The sequence below is a fragment of the Oncorhynchus mykiss genome, chromosome 26 (genome assembly GCF_057628025.1).
Source record: "Oncorhynchus mykiss isolate SJ-2025 chromosome 26, ASM5762802v1, whole genome shotgun sequence".
Taxonomy (NCBI): domain Eukaryota; kingdom Metazoa; phylum Chordata; class Actinopteri; order Salmoniformes; family Salmonidae; genus Oncorhynchus; species Oncorhynchus mykiss.
The window spans coordinates 37283256-37304585 of record NC_143047.1 but is presented as its reverse complement, the minus strand read 5'-3'; the positions used below and the strand labels follow the sequence as shown (position 1 = coordinate 37304585).

Genomic DNA, 21330 nt, shown 5'->3' with positions numbered 1-21330 from the left:
GGGAAGACTAAACTTGATGGTTTCCAATGAGAAGCTGTTTCCAAGAGTGTCTGGAGACACAACGAAGTACAGCATCTGTTGGAGCTGGCACAAGTTCAGAGGAGAGGAAGGCAGAAGAGATACTGGGACTATTCAAGACGACCAACATATAACATGTTGTAGTTGGACACTGGATTAGGCCCATATACTACTAGCAAGAGTGGTGCCATTCACACATCCCTCTATCCCTCTCTCTGCCCACGCTCCAGCTTCAACAGCCTGGAACTATAGTTCTTCTTGAGGAAAAACTCCAGCTCCAAATTATAGTCTGGGAAATGGGACAGGATCCCTCCAAGCCAGGGTGGTCACAATCACCCAGACAGTGGATGGGATGACTGAGGGTCGTTATGTTGGCTAATTACTTGGTAAGAGTGATGGATACTTCTTAACCTAAACAATGTATACTAACATTTCTGACTCCCAGTACTCTAATACTGAGGCTCCATACTCCAGTACCATGCCTAACAGGCTACAGTGCCTATCAGACTACAGTGCCTATCAGGCTACAGTGCCTATCAGGCTACAATGCCTATCAGACTACAGTGCCTAACAGGCTACAGTGCCTATCAGACTACAGTGCCTATCAGGCTACAGTGCCTATCAGGCTACAATGCCTATCAGGCTACAGTGCCTATGAGGCTAGAGTGCCTATCAGGCTACACTCCCAGTACTCTAATACTGAGGCTCCATACTCCAGTACCATGCCTAACAGGCTACAGTGCCTATCAGACTACAGTGCCTATCAGGCTACAGTGCCTATCAGGCTACAGTGCCTATCAGGCTACAGTGCCTATGAGGCTACAGTGCCTATGAGGCTACAGTGCCTATCAGGCTACAGTGCCTATGAGGCTACAGTGCCTATGAGGCTACAGGGCCTATCAAACTACAGTGCCTATGAGGCTACAGTGCCTATGAGGCTACAGTGCCTATCAAACTCTATGAGGCTAGAGTGCCTATCAAGCTACAGTGCCTATGAGGCTAGAGTGCCTATCAGGCTACACTCCCAGTACTCTAATACTGAGGCTCCATACTCCAGTACCATGCCTAATAGGCTACAGTGCCTATCAGACTACAGTGCCTATCAGGCTACAGTGCCTATCAGGCTACAGTGCCTATCAGGCTACAGTGCCTATGAGGCTACAGTGCCTATGAGGCTACAGTGCCTATCAGGCTACAGTGCCTATGAGGCTACAGTGCCTATGAGGCTACAGGGCCTATCAAACTACAGTGCCTATGAGGCTACAGTGCCTATCAAACTCTATGAGGCTAGAGTGCCTATCAAGCTACAGTGCCTATGAGGCTAGAGTGCCTATCAGGCTACACTCCCAGTACTCTAATACTGAGGCTCCATACTCCAGTACCATGCCTAACAGGCTACAGTGCCTATCAGACTACAGTGCCTATCAGGCTACAGTGCCTATCAGGCTACAGTGCCTATGAGGCTACAGTGCCTATCAGGCTACAGTGCCTATGAGGCTACAGTGCCTATGAGGCTACAGTGCCTATCAAACTACAGTGCCTATGAGGCTACAGTGCCTATCAAACTCTATGAGGCTAGAGTGCCTATCAAGCTACAGTGCCTATCAAACTACGGTGCCTATCAGGCTACAGTGCCTATCAAGCTACAGTGCCTATCAAACTACGGTGCCTATCAAACTACGGTGCCTATCAGGCTACAGTGCCTATAAAACTACAGTGCCTATCAGGCTACAGTGCCTATCAGGCTACAGTACCGATGGGTCTACAGTGCCTATGAGGCTACATTGCCTATGAGGCTACAGTGCCTATGAGGCTACAGTGCCTATCAAACTACAGTGCCTATGAGGCTACAGTGCTTACGAGGCTACAGTGCCTATCAAACTCTATGAGGCTAGAGTGCCTATCAGGCTACAGTGCCTATGAGGCTAGAGTGCCTATCAGGCTACACTCCCAGTACTCTAATACTGAGGCTCCATACTCCAGTACCATGCCTAACAGGCTACAGTGCCTATCAGACTACAGTGCCTATCAAACTGCGGTGCCTATCAGGCTACAGTGCCTATAAAACTACAATGCCTATCAGGCTACAGTGCCTATCAGGCTACAGTACCTATGAGTCTACAGTGCCTATGAGGCTACATTGCCTCTGAGGCTACAGTGCCTATCAGGCTACAGTGCCTATCAGGCTACAGTGCCTATCAGGCTACAGTGCCTGTCAGCCTACAGTGCCTATGAGGCTACAGTGCCTATCAGGCTACAGTGCCTGTCAGCCTACAGTGCCTATGAGGCTACAGTGCCTATGAGGCTACAGTGCCTATCAGGCTACAGTGCCTATCAAACTACAGTGCCTATGAGGCTACAGTACCTATGACGCTCACTGGTTTACCACAGCAGGTGTTAGTGAGTCAGAGCTCTGGAAGGATACAGACGCCCATCATCAGCTCTTTACAGTAACACTGTCTTCACCCTGCCACACCCCAACAGATGTGTCTGTCTGAGGAACACACCCAGCAAGTTCAACTGTGTTTATTAGTCATATACACATCATATACGTGGAGTACAAAGTGCAACAATAGAAAAGTACTGAAGTGAATAAAAGAGTAGTAGAAAATAAAAGCTTCATGAATAATAATAAGATACTAATATAATACAACAAGATACTAATATAACACAACAAGATACTAATATAATACAACAAGATACTAATATAACACAACAAGATACTAATATAATACAACAAGATACTAATATAACACATCAAGATACTAATATAACACAACAAGATACTAATATAATACAACAAGATACTAATATAACACAACAAGATACTAATATAATACAACAAGATACTAATATAATACAACAAGATACTAAACAACAAGATACTAATATAATACAACAAGGCACTGAAAGGAATTGAAGCAGGATATTTCTACATGTTCTGGGGTGTTGACATTGTGCAGTAATATACTACACATCAGCAAGTATCTGAGATAGCTTGTGTGGTTTTCCTTCTTTTGCAAAGTCCTGTTACCTGTTACCTACAGGGAGTTTGGATGTATTTTGATGATGATGGTGGTGATGATGATGGTGATGATAATGGTGATGATGGTGGTGATGATGATGTTGATGGTGATGATGATGGGGAAGATGGTGACGATGATGGTGGTGAAGATGGTGGTGATGATGGTGATAATGGTGGTGATTATGATGATTATGATGGTGGTGGTGATGATGATGATGGTGGTGATGATGGTGACAATGATGTTGATGGTGATGATGATGGGGATGATTAAGATGATGAAGATAATGATGGCTAGGGGGAAGTGTGTTAGGTCAGACGTGGTTTTAAAAGTGGTCCATATGTCACAGTGAAGGAGATGGCTCACCACATATCAGTTTACTGTGTTCCAGTAAGAGGCCAGTTGTTTTCTTACTGACCTCCACTAGAGTGCCAAGGAAGCAGCACACATATAGATCCACCCACTCTCTCCCCTTTTACTAAGCTTATTTCTAAGAAATCCTGACGGAGAGTGAAAATGAGGATGATGTTATTTGATATTTCTAAATCAGTGCTTTCCGAGTATTCAGACCCATGAGACAGGTTGTCAGCACAGTCATCCAGAGTCAATGTGTGAGGATGATATGTTTGTGCTTCTGGGTCTGAGTCTTATCTTAGTGTGACCAGTTTCCTGAGGTCATTCGCCAGTGGAAGTTGATTAAATAAATGGCACAGTTCAGGAGAAAATCTCAAAGTCAAGTACTTTAACATGCCTCAAGGTATACTGGGAAATGAATACCCCACTCAACAACAGGGTATGTATCTGCTGTAATTACATTTGTGATCAAATCAAATCAAAACAAGTGTAGGCCTTACATTGAAATGCTTAATTACAAGCCCTTAACCAACAATGCAGTTTTTTTTTAAATACCTAGAAAAAAGTTAGAAATAAAATAAACAAATAATTAAAGAGTAGCAGGAAAATAACAGTAGTGAGGCCATGTACAGTGGGTACCGGTACACAGTCAATGTGCCGGGACACCGGTTAGTCAAGGTAACTGAGGTAATATGTACATATAGGTAGAGTTATTAAAGTGACTATGCATAGATAATAACAGAGAGTAGCAGCAGCGTAAAAGAGGGGGTAGGGGGGCAATGCAAATAGTTGGGGTAGTCATTTGATTAGATGTTCAGGAGTCTTATGGCTTGGGTGTAGAAGCTGTTTAGAAGCCTCCTAGACTTGGTGCTCTGGTACCGCGTGCCGTGCGGTAGCAGAGAGAACAGTCTATGACTAGGGTGGCTGGAGTATTTGACCATTTTTAGGACCTCCCTCTGACACTGCCTGGTATAGAGGTCCTCGATGGCAGGAAGCTTGGCCCGGTGATGTACTGGGCTGTGCGCACTACCCTCTGTAGTGCCTTGCGGTTGGAGGCCAAGCAGTTGCCATACCAGGCACTGATGCAACCCGTCAGGATGCTCTCGATAGTGCAGCTGTAGAACCTTTTGAGGATCTGAGGACCCACACCAAATACTTTCAGGCTCCTGAGGGGGAATAGGTTTTGTCATGCCCTCTTCATGACTGTCTTGGTGTGCTTGGACAATGTTAGTTTGTTGGTGATGTGGATGCCAAGGAACTTGAAGCTCTCAACCTGCTCCATTACAGCCCCGTCAATGAGAATGGGGGCGTGCTCGGTCCTCCTCCTCCTGTAGTCCACTATCATCTCCTTTGTCTTGATCACATTTAGGGAGAGGTTGTTGTCCTTGCAGCACACGGTCAGGTCTCTGACCTCTTCCTATAGGCTGTCTCGTCGTTGTCGGTGATCAGACTGTTGTGTCATCGGAAAACTTAATGATGGTGTTGGAGTCGTACCTGGCCGTGCAGTCATGAGTGAACAGGGACTACAGGAGGGGACTGAGCACACACCCCTGAGGGGCCCCCGTGTTGACAATCAGTTTTGTTACCTACCCTTACCACCAGGAAGTCCAGGATCCAGTTGCAGAGGGAGGTGTTTAGTCCCAGGGTCCTTAGCTTAGGAATGAGCTTTGAGGGCACTATAGTGTTGAATGCTGAGCTGTCAATGAATAGCATTCTCACATAGGTGTTCCTTTTTTCTAGGTGTGAAAGGGTAGTGTGGAGTGTAATAAAGATTGCATCGTCTGTGGATCTGACTCTTGCCATTTGGTCAGCGCATGTTTGGAGTACACGTCCTGGTAATCCGTCTGACCCTGACCTGTTTAAAGGTCTTACTTACATCATCTGCAGAGAGCATGATCACGCAGTCATCCGGAACAGCTGATGCTCTCATGCATGTTTCAGTGTTGCTTGCCTCGAAGCGAGCATAGAAGTAATGTATCTCGTCTGGTAGGCTTGTGTCACTGCTTTCCTTTGTAGTCTGTAATAGTTTGCAAGGCCTGCCACATCCGACAAGCGTTGGAGCCGGTGTAGTACGATTCGATCTTAGTCATGTTTTGATTCTTTGTCTGTTTGATGGTGTGTCGGAGGGCATAGGATTTTTTATAAGGTTCAAGGTTAGAGTCCCGCTCCTTGAAAGCGGCAGCTCTACCCTTTAGCTCAGTGCGGATGTTGCCTGTAATCCATGGCTTCTGGTTGGGGTATGAATGTACAGTCACAGTGGGGACGACGTCATCAATGCACTTATTGATGAAGCCAGTGACTGATGCGATGTACTCCTCAATGCCATCGGAAGAATCCTGGAATATATTCCAGTCTGTGCTGGCAAAACAGTCCTGTAGCTTAGCATCTGCTTCATCTGACTACTTTTTTTATTGACCGAGTCACTGGTGCTTCCTTCTTTCATTTTTGCTTGTAAACAGGAATCAGGAGGATAGAATTATGGTCAGATTTGCCAAACGGAGGGCGAGGGAGAGCTTTGTACACATCTCTGTGTGTGGAGTAAAGGTGATCTAGATCTTTTTCCCTCTGGTTACACATTTAACTTGCTGATAGAAATTAGGTAAAACTGATTTAAGTTTCCCTGCATTAATGTCCCCAGCCACTAGGAGCGCTGCCGCTGGATGAGCGTTTTCCTGTTTGCTTATGGCTGCATACAACTAATTGAGTGCGGTCTTAGTGCCAGCATCGGTCTGTGGGGGTATGTAGTGTTGTAACTTTAATGTGTTACAGAGTTAATGTTTAAGTTTATTCTTTGAGCTGTATCTAAAGATATTTCTTTAGATTTATTTGCATATGTAATTGTATTGGGTTGTGTTGAATTACGCTTTTTGACTGCAAGTCCCAGAATGCCTTGCGAGAGGAATGAGTGATAACGCGCCAATTATGTGCAGGTGCGGGGGATTGTGGCTGACTTTCCAACAGCATCTTACCTGCATTGCTCTGTACCAAAACAATTGTTGTTAAATGTAACGTAAACAAGTATTCTTACAAAAATAAGCTTTCGTATCAAACCCGACGTCCCGAGTCATTACTAAGAAGTTAGTTAATCTAAAATGTAGACAGCTACGAAATATACAGATAAAAACTCTCTAGGTAGATAGTGGGGTCTACATTGTATCATGAGATACTCTACCTCGAGACTTCCTTAGACATCATGCACCAGCTGTTGTTTACAAATATACATAGACCGCCACCCCAGCGTCTGTGATCTGTGATGATATCGTATGCGTGCCACACTACGCTCTAGTCACACAGTATCCTCCCCAACAAAAAAATCAAAACATATTCCTTTTTCCTTCTCCTTTCTAAACCCAGTCTCTCTTTGTCGTCAATGAGTGTATGTTGTGTAAACACTCTATGATGACAAGAGGCCAATCTATCATTCCCAAGCCCCCTTCCCATTTCCGCTGCACTGACTGGGTCCTTCAGATGGGATTCTTAGCAGATTGGGGCTCCTTGTTCATGACATTAGGTTGAAACAGAGCACACATATTCCACAAAGGGGAATTAATGACCTCAGATAGCTCAATGCTAACTGTTCACCCACAGTTTGATCGTTAGCCAACTTCTCAGTGATATGGAGTTGGTATGTGCTCATTAAGAGATATGGCATGTGACTGATGTCAGTGTTTTATACCGTATGTTTCTTTTGTGGACATAGTTATGCCCACTATGTAAATGCATCCTGGTAAAACAGTGGTCCTATGTGGCAGATGAGGGTTTGAAATGCTATTCTCCTGAAGGTGTAAAATAAAAGTCCACATGTGGCTTCTGTGTGTGTGAAATAGGAAACTAATGTTTCAATTAAAAATATTTTGTCACCTCGTTTAGGGTATCTTTTTTCTTTCCCAATCTGGCAGGTCAGAGATCCATCAGATCGTGACTCCCTTTCAGTATTGATTATCTCGTGTCTGGCCAGATAAGGGATCACAGTCATTGAACCGCTATCTAAGCAGACCACAGACATGCAGCATCTATCAAGATACACACAGGCGAGCACAGACAAACATGCATGTGAAAACACACACACACAGGGAGGCAGATTGTCATGGGAAATCATTCCGACTACGCCAAAGGTCATGTCTGATGCTTTGAGAGAAAACAAGTAATCAACTAGATGAACAACATAAGGTCTACATGTTTATTTTAGATTGAGTACATTGTGTGTGTGCAAGAGGTGTAGGGAGGGGTAGAATATTTAGGGGGGTCAGCATCATTGCATACTTCTATCATAACGCTGAAAAGTTATGACAGAATACATCTGCTTCTCACCATTACAATTCTACACCAAGATAGACCTCTGACTGGCACACAATGGCATACAATACAATTTAGGATTAGTTTACCAGCCTCAAATCCTAACCTGAACCATTCAAATAAAACATGTAAATCACACTTTATTTGTTGCACGCACCGAATACAACAGGTGTAGTAGACCTTACAGTGAAATGCTGACTGACAAGCCCTTAAACCAACAATTCAAATAGTCTGGGTAGCTGTTTGATTAGCTGTTCAGGAGTTTTATGGCTTGGGGGTAGAAGCTATTAATTATTCCTTGTGGCGCCAAGACTTGGCGAGTCGGTACCTACATACAGGATGAAATGGCAAAACCATAGAGCCGTTTTTTAGGGGAAACTTGGTCTTATTCCAGTGCTCACTCAAGCGAGGCGCTCTTTGATGAGGTCACTGCTAGTCTGATAGATGAGCCCAGGGCAGGGATTGGACAGTGGTTGGAGAGGTGAGGAGGACAGTGGGAACCAGATGGAGAAAGTTGGGCGGCCATGTTGTGTGATGATGATCATGAGAGCGATTTACGTGATGGGTTAGTAGGTGGGTAGGCTACACTTGGCTGAGAAAACAGACACCTAAACTAAATCCTCTCCTAATACAGCCTTTTCTTTTCACACCCCCATAATGTCAAAGAGAAGACGGGTTCATCTCTGCCATTGCTATAGCTGATGTCATTGAGGACATTTATGCAGAATTTCTGAATAAGTCACACTCTGATAGCAGTGGGGCACAGCACACCTAAATGATCTGCTACTCTGAAACAGTCATGTACCAACCATTTCCTGTGAACAAACTCTGACGATGAGTCACACACATACTGCAATAGCTAATGGGGCTGACTGACCAGTCATTTTCTACTGAAATGTGCGCTAACACTTCAATACACACAGACACACACACACACACACACACACACACACAGAGACAGACAGACACACAGACACACACACACACACACACACACACACACAGACACACACACACAGACAGACACAGACACACATAGACACACAAACACATACAAGGTATATTGGGTCAGAGTGAGGTCAGCCTGGCTAAGAGAAATAAGACAGACAGATTGTTACACAGTGGACCAAGTAATGTTTCAGTCCAATGAACCTGTAAGACCATGCCTCATAATGTCTGCGGCTTATACCCTGACCACAGCCTTCATTTGCGGTCAAATTTTGGTTTAATTTTCAACTAACGTGAATTCAACAAAACATTTCACCAGATCATTGGATTTAGGTTAAAAGTTGGGTGAAAAAACATAAACAATTCCCTTATGCTGATGACGTTTTGCAAATCCAATCAATTTTCCATGTTGATTCAACGTCATCGCTTTGAATTTCTTTGTTGAAATGACGTGGAAACAACATTGATTCAACCAGTTTTTTCCCAGCGGGATCTAACCATAGGAAGACATGCCCTCTCTGTTACATACAGAGGATCATATCCAAACCTGCCGTTTTAATGCTTCTTCTAAAAAAGACAAACAATGTCTCGTATGCATCTGGAGCTTCAAAACCATAAAAAATACCCTTTTATTCTGCAGTTGAAATACAACAGGCACTTGACAACAGTTGTTAATCACCTAATGAAATGCTCAGAGTTACACAAGCAAGCACACTTTGGGAGTAGAAGCGGCCATAAATTCCTGGCTGTGACAGCCAAAGAGGGCAAGGAGAGAGTGAGGGGGGAGCTTGGTGCTTGGTACCAGGCACTCTCAGGCTGATGAGTGTTACACATTGTACAGGGGCCATGGTGAAACACTCCACCGACCATTTACCCCTAGCTCCCTATTTAAGATCCTTATCCTACTAAACATAATAAAAATTAACTTGGTTGGTCTAAACTTGGTTTAAACTGTAACTGCAACGTGAAATATCTGACTGGCAGACTCTCCAGGAATTATGGTCTGGCCGCTCTCTCTCTCCATTTCATGATGTGAAATGTTCCTGTAATCAAAGAGGAATTACTTGTTATAAGCAAACTGTGACCTATGTGCAGTTCATATCTCACTGCTATTAGATCAGTTAAAAAGCCATTTCTATGCTACGTCAAAGTGTCTCAAATGGGCAACATACATAGACATGGATTACAGCAAACTGCTCTACATGTTATAAAGGAAACAGTACTGTATGGCTGAGTAAAGTTGAGACAGTTAACCCACCAAGACTTGGTATCCAAGGTCAGGATAGTATCCGTTTTATGAGACAGTGAAGAGGAAAGAAGAGAACACCATTGTTTGGGAGTGGAGGGTGCTTGGCTTTACTCTTAACGTGAAGATGTATGGCTTTACACCCCAATAGCTTGTAACCTGAGCCAGCTTTTAGGGGCAATTGCATCTCCAGTTACTCTTAAGCCCCCCCACCTCAATCACTCCAGGAGAAAGTGGCCTGCCTCTGCGGCTGACTAAATCACAGCATCCCACTTGATATACAGGCCCTGGTGCCATATCGCTGGGTCAGTGGGAGGGCTGTGTAAATGTGCTCCCCTCTGATGCTCACATTGTTTCCGGTGTCAACTCTGGGGAAAGTCATGGTGGTCCGAACAGAGAGGTAACTCAGCCAGATAACCTCCGTCCGAGGATCACCTCTACCACTGTAACTCTCAGCCAAGACATCCTGGGACTAGCCCCCCAGATGATAGATTGATACCTGGATAAGAAGAGGAGAAAGGATGGCATGGACCATGGCAGTGGGTCTCGTTAACTTGTGACCCTGACCATACACTTTGAACCCAGTCTGTTCTTTTTGGAGCGCTCAAGCTGAGGTTATCCATTTCCAGATGGTGCATAAGTCATCTAGCAAAATAAACAGAATTATATGATTCCACTACCTGTTTCACACATTCAGTATCTCGGGAATCCTTATTGAAATCCTTCAATAAAAGTGTTTATTAACAAGATTGTAGGATGTTCTCAAAGAAACTGGGGCTTGGGGCTCCCGAGTGGCGCAGCGGTCTAAGGCACTGCATCTCAGTGCTAGAGGTGTCACTACAATCTAGAAGAAAAAGAAACGCACACCTATTAAGACGAGGTGCTGGCTAGCGGAGTAGAAAACTTGAAAATAAAAGAGAGCCGCACACTCTTGGAGCTCAGATGCAAAAATGTAATACCAACGTTTCGACAGCCAAGCTGTCTTCATCAGGGTATAATCACAAACACTGCGGGATGACCCTGATGAAGACAGCTTGGCTGTCGAAACGTTGGTGTTACATTTTTGCATCTGAGCTCCAAGAGTGTGCGGCTCTCTTTTATTTTCAAGAGGTGTCACTACAGACATCCTGGTTTGAATCCAGGCTGTAACACTCCGTGATTGGGAGTACCATAGGGCAGTGCACAATTGGCCCAGCGTCGTTTGGCCAGTGTAGGCCATCATTCTAAATAAGAATTTGTTCTTAACTGACTTGCCTAGTTAAATAAAGGTTACATTTAAACATGTAACAACTGGTGGGGGGAACAAAAACTAAATGGTTACATTGTATCATAATTACATAATCAAACACGAATAAACATTAAATCGTTTGGCCATATGTTGTAAATGTAGAGGTTAGGCTACCTAAGCATTTTGTATGAAACAATATGAGAAAAAGTCCAGTCCAGCTGAATTATCACTACGGTCACTTTAACAGGATGACCCGGAAGTGCATCATGTTTGCCGGTCGTAAAGCGTTCTCTTTTCCGGTGGCCTCAGCGGTAGTGCGAGCGTGGATTTGATCTAGGCTCACTAAAATAACTATAAAATGAGTGTCCCAGCATTTATCGACATAACCGAAGAGGACCAGGTACGATTGAAGTGTTTTAGTAATAGTTACAAAAGAATGAGCACATGATATGTAACGTTACGACAAAGGATGACATGCCAGATAACATTAGCATGCTACCGTTAGCCATGAGTCGATGACTATGATCAGTACACTAGCTAGTTAGCCTAGCTGTTTGTTAGCAAGTATGCTAACTTTACAGCTGGTTCCATTTTCACCCCCAGTTAAATGGATCTAGATCTCTTTGTAAACTTTAGCTATATCCCCGTGATTTATGTTTACTTAATACAACGTATTGCCAGCTGATGCATTTGTTTTACACGTAACTAGGATTGTACGTTAGGTAACTAGCTAACAGTTAGTTGCAGTCTACAACATCAACAATTTTTTGTCATTGTGCAGCCTTAATCAAATGTACAATTTAAATATATTTAATGACAGCTGTTAAGTAGTGCACGTTTTGTTATTGGACTAAGTGTCATCGCTGTGTCTGTAGTTTAATCTGGGGTGTATTCATTAGTCTGATTCCGTTGAAAACTTTTTACAACGGAAAACATGTACTGTTTACTCAAGGAACCAAACAGAAGCAAATGGGAAAGGACCCAATAGAAACTGTAGTTTTCGTTGCAGAACTTTTTACGTTTGGTTTCACAGACAAAATGTTTCGCATTGGAATCCAACTAATAAATACACCCCTGTTCTTTTATAACGTGTTGTTGTTGACAGGCCTCAGAGCTCAGGGCCTACATCAAAGCCAAAGGAGCAGAGATCTCAGAGGAAAACTCGGAAGGTGGTCTCCATGTGGACCTGGCTCAAATCATCGAGGCCTGTGACGTCTGCCTCAAGGACGACGATAAAGGTGAGTGACACCAGGGAAACGCTAACCTATAGCCAGTGGCACTTCTAAAGGACTGCTCACATTGGTGACGTATCCATGTAGAGAAGGCAAAAATGCCCAAGGCATCTACAGATACACCTGTCTGCATGATGTCAGCACACACATGAACTGTAAACTGTCCTCTCTCACTCTTGTCTTTCTGTCTGTCAGCCCCTCCCCCTCCTTGTCTTGTTCCCTTAATTCATCTGCTCTTTCTACCTCTGCTGTTTTCCTTTCCATCTCCCTACCCATCCTGTCCTTTCTGTTTTCTCCTGGACCCCCACTTATGTTTGTTTTTCTGTTTCCTCCTAAAAGTGGCTGGTATGAATGAGTCTTGAATGATGATGAATGGTGTCATTGTGATTGATAGTTGTCTCTCTCTCCTCTCTGTAGAAGTGGAGAGTGTGATGAACAGCATAGTGTCACTGCTACTCATCCTGGAGACGGAGAAACAGGAGACCCTGATCGAGAGTCTGTGTGAGAAGCTGGTCAAGTCCCGAGAGGGAGAGAGGCCTTCCCTCAGGATGCAGCTGTAAGTCCACACACTCATCTATCTCTGTTCTCTACTAGTCTCCCTGACCGGTGAAGTATGCAGTCACCCACTAGATGCCTGGAGCACTCGGACATAGTTAATGGAGTCAGCCACCCAAGATTTGGGTTTGTTTATGCACAGTGGAAGAAGTGGGACCCTTGTAAACACTAACCGTAAGCCATGTCTTAATGGTCAAGTTAACGTGTGTGATTTTGGTTGTGTAGGCTGAGTAACCTGTTCCATGGTATGGATGAGACAGCCCCAGTGAGGTACACAGTCTACTGCAGCCTCATCAAGGTAGCAACCACCTGCAACGCCATCGCTTTCATCCCCACGGACCTCGACCAGGTACGCTCACCGTGCACACTCGCCATATACTGTCACACTCACCGTGCACACTCGCCATACACTGTCACGCTCACCGTGCACACTCGCCATACACTGTCACGCTCACCGTGCACACTCGCCATATACTGTCACGCTCACCGTGCACACTTGCCATATACTGTCACGCTCACCGTGCACACTCCCCATACACGGTCACTCTCACCGATGTGCTCATCCAATCCGCTCACACCACACTTTACCAGTCACGTGTAAGGGCTCTGTGCAGGAACAAGACCTTGTAGAGGAAGGATGATTGACGTTTCCATGGCTCTGCTTGTGTGTTTGTGGTTCAGGTGCGTAAGTGGATCACAGACTGGAACCTGAACACAGAGAAGAAACACACACTGCTAAGGCTGGTGTACGAGGCCCTGGTCGAATGTAAGAAGAGGTAACTAACTACACACAGCCTTGTGGTGTCATCAACACAGTCTGGTGCCTGGTGGTGTCTTCGACACAGTCTGGTGCCTGGTGGTGTCTTCGACACAGTCTGGTGCCTGGTGGTGTCTTCGACACAGTCTGGTGCCTGGTGGTGTCTTCGACACAGTCTGGTGCCTGGTGGTGTCTTCGACACAGTCTGGTGCCTGGTGGTGTCTTCGACACAGTCTGGTGCCTGGTGGTGTCTTCGACACAGTCTGGTGCCTGGTGGTGTCTTCGACACAGTCTGGTGGTGTCTTCGACACTGTCTGGTGGTGTCTTCGACACAGTCTGGTGCCTGGTGGTGTCATCGACACGGTCTGGTGCCTGATGGTCTCATCGACACAGTCTGGTGCCTGGTGGTGTCATCGACACAGTCTGGTGCCTGGTGGTGTCATCGACACAGTCTGGTGCCTGGTAGTGTCTTCGACACATTCACTTTCTGTTATGATTGTTTATTTTCCATATTTTTCTAAAAGTAATTCCTCAGTACAATGGGATATGTGCTGTGTGTCTGGAGTGTTTGTATTTTTCTTGAGCTGGTTCTTGTGTCACTGAGGTTGTGTGTTCCTCTGCAGCGAGGCTGCAGCTAAGGTGATGGTGGAGCTGCTGGGGAGTTACACAGAGGACAACGCCTCACAAGCACGCGTTGATGCCCACAGGTACACACATACACACCTCTATCCTACTGTTATCCTACCATCATAACTACAAGATCTGACACGTGACTGGCTGTCTTTGCTGTCACTCACCCCTCTCTGGTTCCTCCCCCCAGATGCATTGTACGAGCCCTGAAAGACCCCAACACCTTCCTGTTGGACCACCTCCTGGCCCTCAAACCTGTCCGCTTCCTAGAGGGAGAACTCCTCCACGACGTGAGTACTGAAGCCCAGCTCAGGGAACAGCTCATCCTGCTGTTAACAAGGCCGTGACATTTGAACTCTGAGGATTTAATAGCTTCATATGAATCCATCCATAACAATGATGCTACATTATTACCTGATTGTTTTAACAGTGACTTCTCTCGCTCCTTCATTCACAGCTCCTAACCATCTTTGTGAGTGCAAAGCTAGCTGCCTACGTGAAGTTTTACCAGAGCAACAAAGACTTTATCGATTCCCTCGGTGAGTGATCAAGACTCAATGGGGCTACCTCTCGGCTAGTGACCTGACTGCAGAGATCAAATCCCCCGGGGGACACACACACACACACACACACCCTGCCTAGCCTAAATCGCTGACCTCTGTGGATACAGGGTTGGAATGTGTGTGTCAGCAGTGTCTCTCTGTCCACACACTGCTGAGAACGTAGGGGTCCAATTAACATGGTTGGTCCTCCCACATAAGTCAGGTGGTATTGGCTCTCACTGCAGACATGGTGGTGTTTGTGTTAATATGCCTAGTCACTGTAGTTCCACACTGCTGGGCACAGAGGCAATTAGCCAAGGGACCCTCCCTGAGTCAAGTGGAATTGAGTGTGCTTGTGTGTTCATCACAGAACGATTACCTCTTGGAGTTTCCCTCCAAGGTCTCCCTGAGAGTTTGAACCATAGTCAGTTACATTCTTCATCACCCAGACAACTGACAATTAATGTGCATTCAGTAATTATAGTTAATGATCTCATGATTAATGGTACCTAAGAGTTGGTGACCTGTCATTGATTGATATCTATTTCATTGTCATGTCTTGTTATTCCTGTGTTTTAATAACGCTCTTCCTGTCCCCAGGTGTCAACCATGATGTTAGTCCTGTCCCCAGGTGTCAACCATGATGTTAGTCCTGTCCCCAGGTGTCAACCATGATGTTAGTCCTGTCCCCAGGTGTCAACCATGATGTTAGTCCTGTCCCCAGGTGTCAACCATGATGTTAGTCCTGTCCCCAGGTGTCAACCATGATGTTAGTCCTGTCCCCAGGTGTCAACCATGATGTTAGTCCTGTCCCCAGGTCTCAACCATGATGTTAGTCCTGTCCCCAGGTCTCAACCATGATCTTAGTCCTGTCCCCAGGTCTCAACCATGATGTTAGTCCTGTGTTTTATTGACGGTCTTCCTGTCCCCAGGTCTTAACCATGATGTTAGTCCTGTCCCCAGGTCTCAACCATGATCTTAGTCCTGTCCCCAGGTCTCAACCATGATGTTAGTCCTGTGTTTTATTGACGGTCTTCCTGTCCCCAGGTCTTAACCATGATGTTAGTCCTGTCCCCAGGTCTCAACCATGATGTTAGTCCTGTGTTTTATTGACGGTCTTCCTGTCCCCAGGTCTCAACCATGATGTTAGTCCTGTGTTTTATTGACGGTCTTCCTGTCCCCAGGTCTCAACCATGATGTTAGTCCTGTGTTTTATTGACGGTCTTCCTGTCCCCAGGTCTCAACCATGATGTTAGTCCTGTGTTTTATTGACAGTCTTCCTGTCCCCAGGTCTCAACCATGATGTTAGTCCTGTGTTTTATTGACAGTCTTCCTGTCCCCAGGTCTCAACCATGATGTTAGTCCTGTGTTTTATTGACTGTCTTCCTGTCCCCAGATCTCAACCATGATGTTAGTCCTGTGTTTTATTGACGGTCTTCCTGTCCCCAGGTCTCAACCATGAGCAGAACATGGCTAAGATGTGTCTGCTGACGTTCATGGGCATGGCGGTGGAGTTTAAAGAGATCTCCTTTGGCACCATGCAGCAGGAGCTGCAGTTAGAAGAAGACCAAGTAGAAGCCTTCGTCATCGACGGTACCAACACCGCCTCAAATCCAATCTGACCCACACACACTCTCTCTAATAATACTATACCCCCCTCTGACAACGCTGGAATTCCCCCTCAATGCAACAGTCCACCTAACATCTATAAACACAAAAAGTTAAAACGGTCAAAACAGGATGTTGTCTGTAGATGTATTTTTTTGACAAATTGAGGAACCAAACTGTCCTAGGAGCAGACATGTAGGAGTTAGTATCCTTATTGTTACTGTGATGTTGGTCGCCCTCTCAGAAGTCTGTAATGTGTTTGAGGGTTGCCTTGATACACGGATACTCCCTCTTGTCTGCCGCCCACCTCTCTCAATGTCTTCCTGTCTCTTGTCTGTAGCCGTTCGGACTAAGATGGTGTACTGCAAGATTGACCAGACACAGCGAAAGGTTATCGTGAGGTAAGCCAAAATAATAATCTTTAAAAAAACGTGCTATTCTAATCAAGTGTGTTCTGCGATGTCAGCGGCTGCGTTTGGCAGGCTGAAGCTGTGTCGTATTACGGCGCAATGTAGCAAAACATTTTGCAACAGAAAATGGAAACTGCCGTTGTAGTAGTCCCTCCCCTTTTCTTCCGTTTGGTACCTAATGAACGACCCTGTAATAGAGACACTGTAGCAATCAGTTCAAGGTTTCTGACAACCGTTCTTCAGAGCTCCCCACTATAAAACCATAGCGATGGTCTTTGTTCTTGTGTTGCTGTACAGAAATACTTTTTTTCACCTTTTGGAGGCTTTTTTTTGCCAGTTGAGTATCAATGCTATTGTTGATGGGTTTCCGCAAAGGAAATCTAGACATCTATTTTTATTCTGTGCTACAAAGCAGGTTCCCTTTGACTCTGATCTGATTGGTGCTTACAGTTGTGGTATGTTCAATGCATATCTATTTATCATAGGGTTTGGTTGTGTGTATGACAAGGAAAATGTCTTCCCTCTAGGTACTTCAGATGTATTAGGCACTACACTGTCAGAGGGAGACTCAAAGCTCTTAAGATTTCCAATGATACCTTTCAGGGTTGCCAGGTAGGGCATTATGCTCCCCTTTCCCTAACCAGGTGTCTTCATCTCTGCCCCCATCAGCCACAGCACACACCGCACCTTCGGCAAGCAGCAGTGGCAGCAGCTCTACGACAGTCTCAGCTCCTGGAAGGGCAATTTGGCAACTGTGAAGACCAGCCTCCAGACCCTGTCCCCCTCTGCCTAAGATCTCTCTCTCCAAAACCTTCTTTAAAAAACTTCCCCCTTTGTTAAACTCCCTTGGTTGAATCTTCTGTCACCATTTTTTTATTCACCCAATAAAAGACTAATTGAGATCTTCCATGGTTGTTTTGCTTGTCTTAATACCAGATGTAAATCATGTCTAGCTGTTTACAGGGGCAAGTGGTAGCGCAGAAGTTTCAGCATCACATGCGAACATCAGCAGTGACCGTGTTCTCCAGAGAAGCTGCTGTCTGTTGTGTGGTTGTTCTTCACCTGGCGACCCGGAGCATCTGGCTCTAGTTAGACCCAGAGTGGCCATGTGAGATGGGGGGTGACGGGGCCTGTTACTGAGGGTGACAAATGGGTCACCTGATTAAGAACTTTATAGACCCTACTCTTATCAGTGCTATAAACCTGACTCCTCAGCTGAGGTCAGAGCAGTGTTACTTTCAGCACTAGGTTTTTAGACTTTGGGTGAGGTGTTGGGAAACTGATCTAGTTTGATGTTGTTACACAGGTTAGGAATACCGTGTCCTATCTCAATGGTCTCCCACCTCTAATACAAAGCAGTTTTATGATTTCACTCAAGATTTACTGTAATACTTATGGTATGACTAGTCTTCTCTTTATCTGTGCCACTTCCACAGAAGACTAGCGACTGGCATTGACCACATTCCTTGCACTAGCCTGGTCCATCTTATTTCATGCAAAATGTCAACAGGAAACGTTAAAACACTTCAACAGCCCTGGACACTGTTGGACAATTCTGAATGATAAAAGAGAAAATGTTCACAAAATACACTAATGAGCTGACCAGAATGGAATTCCACTCCCTCCTAATGCTGTAAGAGGACAAATGATTGGCTGTTACACTGGTGTGTTAGAATGTGATCTCTAGCAGCATTCCAGAGCATTATGTTCTGAACTGTGCTGGTGTATGTGTTGGATCAGGCATTAGATATGAAAGGGTTCTCTCCCTCAGGGACTGATGAAATGTAGTTGATGAAGCACAGAAGTTGACACCACTGCTGTCATACTTTTGATGACAAATTGCCTGACAACGTGCCTTTACATATTGACTGTATGTTTGTTTTACTCCATGTGTAACTCTGTGTCGTTGTATCTGTCGAACTGCTTTGCTTTATCTTGGCCAGGTCGCAATTGTAAATGAGAACTTGTTCTCAACTTGCCTACCTGGTTAAATAAAGGTAAAATAAATAAATAAATAAACATTGTAATGGACTTTTTCCAAAATGATTTTGCATCACTGCACAGTTAATGTAGACAGCAGAAATACAGCGGTGGTTTGTCAGTCAAAACTAAGTCTACTTTGAAGAGACATGAGGAAGGGAGCAACACCATTGTTTGCCAGTCTACTGGGCAGAGCCAAAAACCAAACAGAAACCTGTGTGTTAATGGTGATGTCACAGCTCTGGCCCAGCAGCGTCTGCAGAAGCTCAAGGCTCACTCCTATCCCAGAGTCCTCTGGGAGAAGCATCCCCTGGACTTTTCAAAGGGAGTAAATCACACAACACTACTCATGGTCACCACCAGCAAGGTGGGATACAGAGAAAGCAGGTTTAGACTAATGTAGTGAGACAGTTCGGTTTACTGAACACTGTGGAAGTCCCCATTAACCTGCCCCACATCTCTCTCTGTACGAGTCTTTCTGCATCTGTCTATCTCTCCTGCTCTACCCCCATATCCCTCTTTCTCTCCCTCTCGGCTTTAAGTGTGTATGTACTGACATGTATGTGTATCTGATTGATGAACATGCACACACTACATATAACTTGTAAAGCCTTTTGTCTGTAATGTATTTGTCTTTATATGTCGAACCCCAGTAAGACTAGTTGTTACTGATGAGGATCCTAATCAAATAAAACAAATCTCAAATCTCTCTGTTTCCCTTTCTCTCTCTCTCTCTCTGTTCCCCTCTCTTTCTCTCTCTCTCTCTGTTCCCCTCTCTTTCTCTCTCTCTCTCTGTTCCCCTCTCTTTCTCTCTCTCTCTGTTCCCCTCTCTCTCTCTTTCTCCCTCTCTGTTCCCCTCTTTCTCTCTCCCTGTTCCCCTCTCTCTTTCTCTCTCTCTCTCTGTTCCCCTCTCTTTCTCTCACTCTCTCTCCTAATCTCTGTTTCCCTTTCTCTCTCTGTTCCCCTCTCTTTCTCTCCCTCTCTCTCCCAATCTTTGTTTCCCTTTCTCTCGCTCGCTCTCTCTTTCCCCTCTTTCTCTGCCAATCTTTGTTTCCCTTTCTCTCCCCCTCTCTCTCTCCCCCTCTCTTTCTTGAACTCTGTTTCTCTATCTTCTCTCACATTGTTTTTCTCTCGTCCTTTCTCCCCTCTCACTCTCTCTAATTTGTCTTTCGGGTCCTAAGTTACTGCTTCATGGATGGTGTGTCATGTGAGATCTCCCAGCTGTAACTTTCACGTCATTCTCCAGTTGGTTTATCTGCTTTCATGACCCGTCTTATCATGGTTGGAAGCTGGTAGTTAGTTCCACGCAGTTCAGTGCTGAAAAGCAAATGAGCTGATACTCATATGGTAACCTGGCTACTCACCTTAAAACAGTTTTAAGGTGAATTTGATCTCCCGTGTGTTATGTGAAATGCGTGTACTCCACTAAATATGAACAGTATGCATATGGACAGCAGTGACTTTTAGAATGTTATCCAGTTCGTTATGCCTTAAAGACTATGGATGTGTGTAAGAAGACAGACTCTCAACAGATCATGCTGACTTGGAATTTCCCCACCGCTGAGAATATGATCCCTTTTCCAGAGCAGGGTGCTCAATCATCACAGCCTTGCCTCAGAGTGCATGTTTAAAGCCTTTCTGTAATATCATCTAGCGTCAGACACTAGATAAGTCAGGAATTTCACTTTTGCATCAGCCTTTCATTCTGTGTATGAACATTCCTTATAGCAAATCTAAAACCGTGACAGTGTCCAGACACACAGCAGAGCACAGGACAAGACATCCTATTAACTTTCAATTAGCACCATCTCTCTCTTTATGTATGTCTCTCGCTATCGCTCTCTCTCTCTCTCTCGCCATATCACTACCATATCACTACTTTACATAAATAGTGGCCTTGCACCCATGATGGAGATAAACCTATTTAGACAGAGTGCACAAGACAAACACAAGTGTAATGACACTGACAGGAGTGTTGACCTGGCAGGAGCAGGCTATTTGCTCTGATTATAATACTAACACGTTACAAGCGTGTCTTGGGGGTTTGTGATACGTTTGTAGCGAGTCTTTGGGGTTGCTGTTGTGACAGGGATCTTTTATGACAGAGTGTAGCACAAGGAAGGTTGTCTTATCGAGAACACACACCTCTGCTCTTCTGTGTGCTGAGAGGAGCATGAACCTGTTTGTTTTAACCTGGCTAATTTATACACTCATATTGAAAGGACAGAGGCAGCATTGTGGATACCACAAAGAGCACTCTGGATAAAATGTTTAGCCATTTGGGGTGAAATATTACATGCACAGGTTTTTCCCCCATTAAGAGGTCGTTAAACTCGGCTATCCTAGTCAATCCCAGTAAATCTCAGGGATAAAGGTCAATTTGCTGAGACAGGTGTCTGCCTCGCGACGATTAAGAATCCAGGCCATGACGTCATGGCCGCAAAAGGAAATGTGCGTCACTTGAACAGATCTTGTGGAAAACTGGGTCACATCCGTTAGATTC

The 21330-nt window shown here is 44.9% G+C and overlaps 1 protein-coding gene across 1 annotated transcript; it reads left to right on the top strand.

Annotated features, from left to right (window-relative positions):
• Positions 1-11385: 11385 nt before the first annotated feature.
• Positions 11386-17752, top strand: eif3m (eukaryotic translation initiation factor 3, subunit M). Its single transcript, NM_001165101.2, is given in 11 exon segments — positions 11386-11513; positions 12219-12351; positions 12763-12901; positions 13126-13249; positions 13582-13676; positions 14281-14364; positions 14478-14577; positions 14745-14826; positions 16279-16422; positions 16778-16838; positions 17517-17752. Coding segments are annotated over 11 exon segments (1128 nt in total). The 5' UTR covers positions 11386-11471; the 3' UTR covers positions 17641-17752.
• The last annotated feature ends 3578 nt before the right edge of the window (positions 17753-21330 follow it).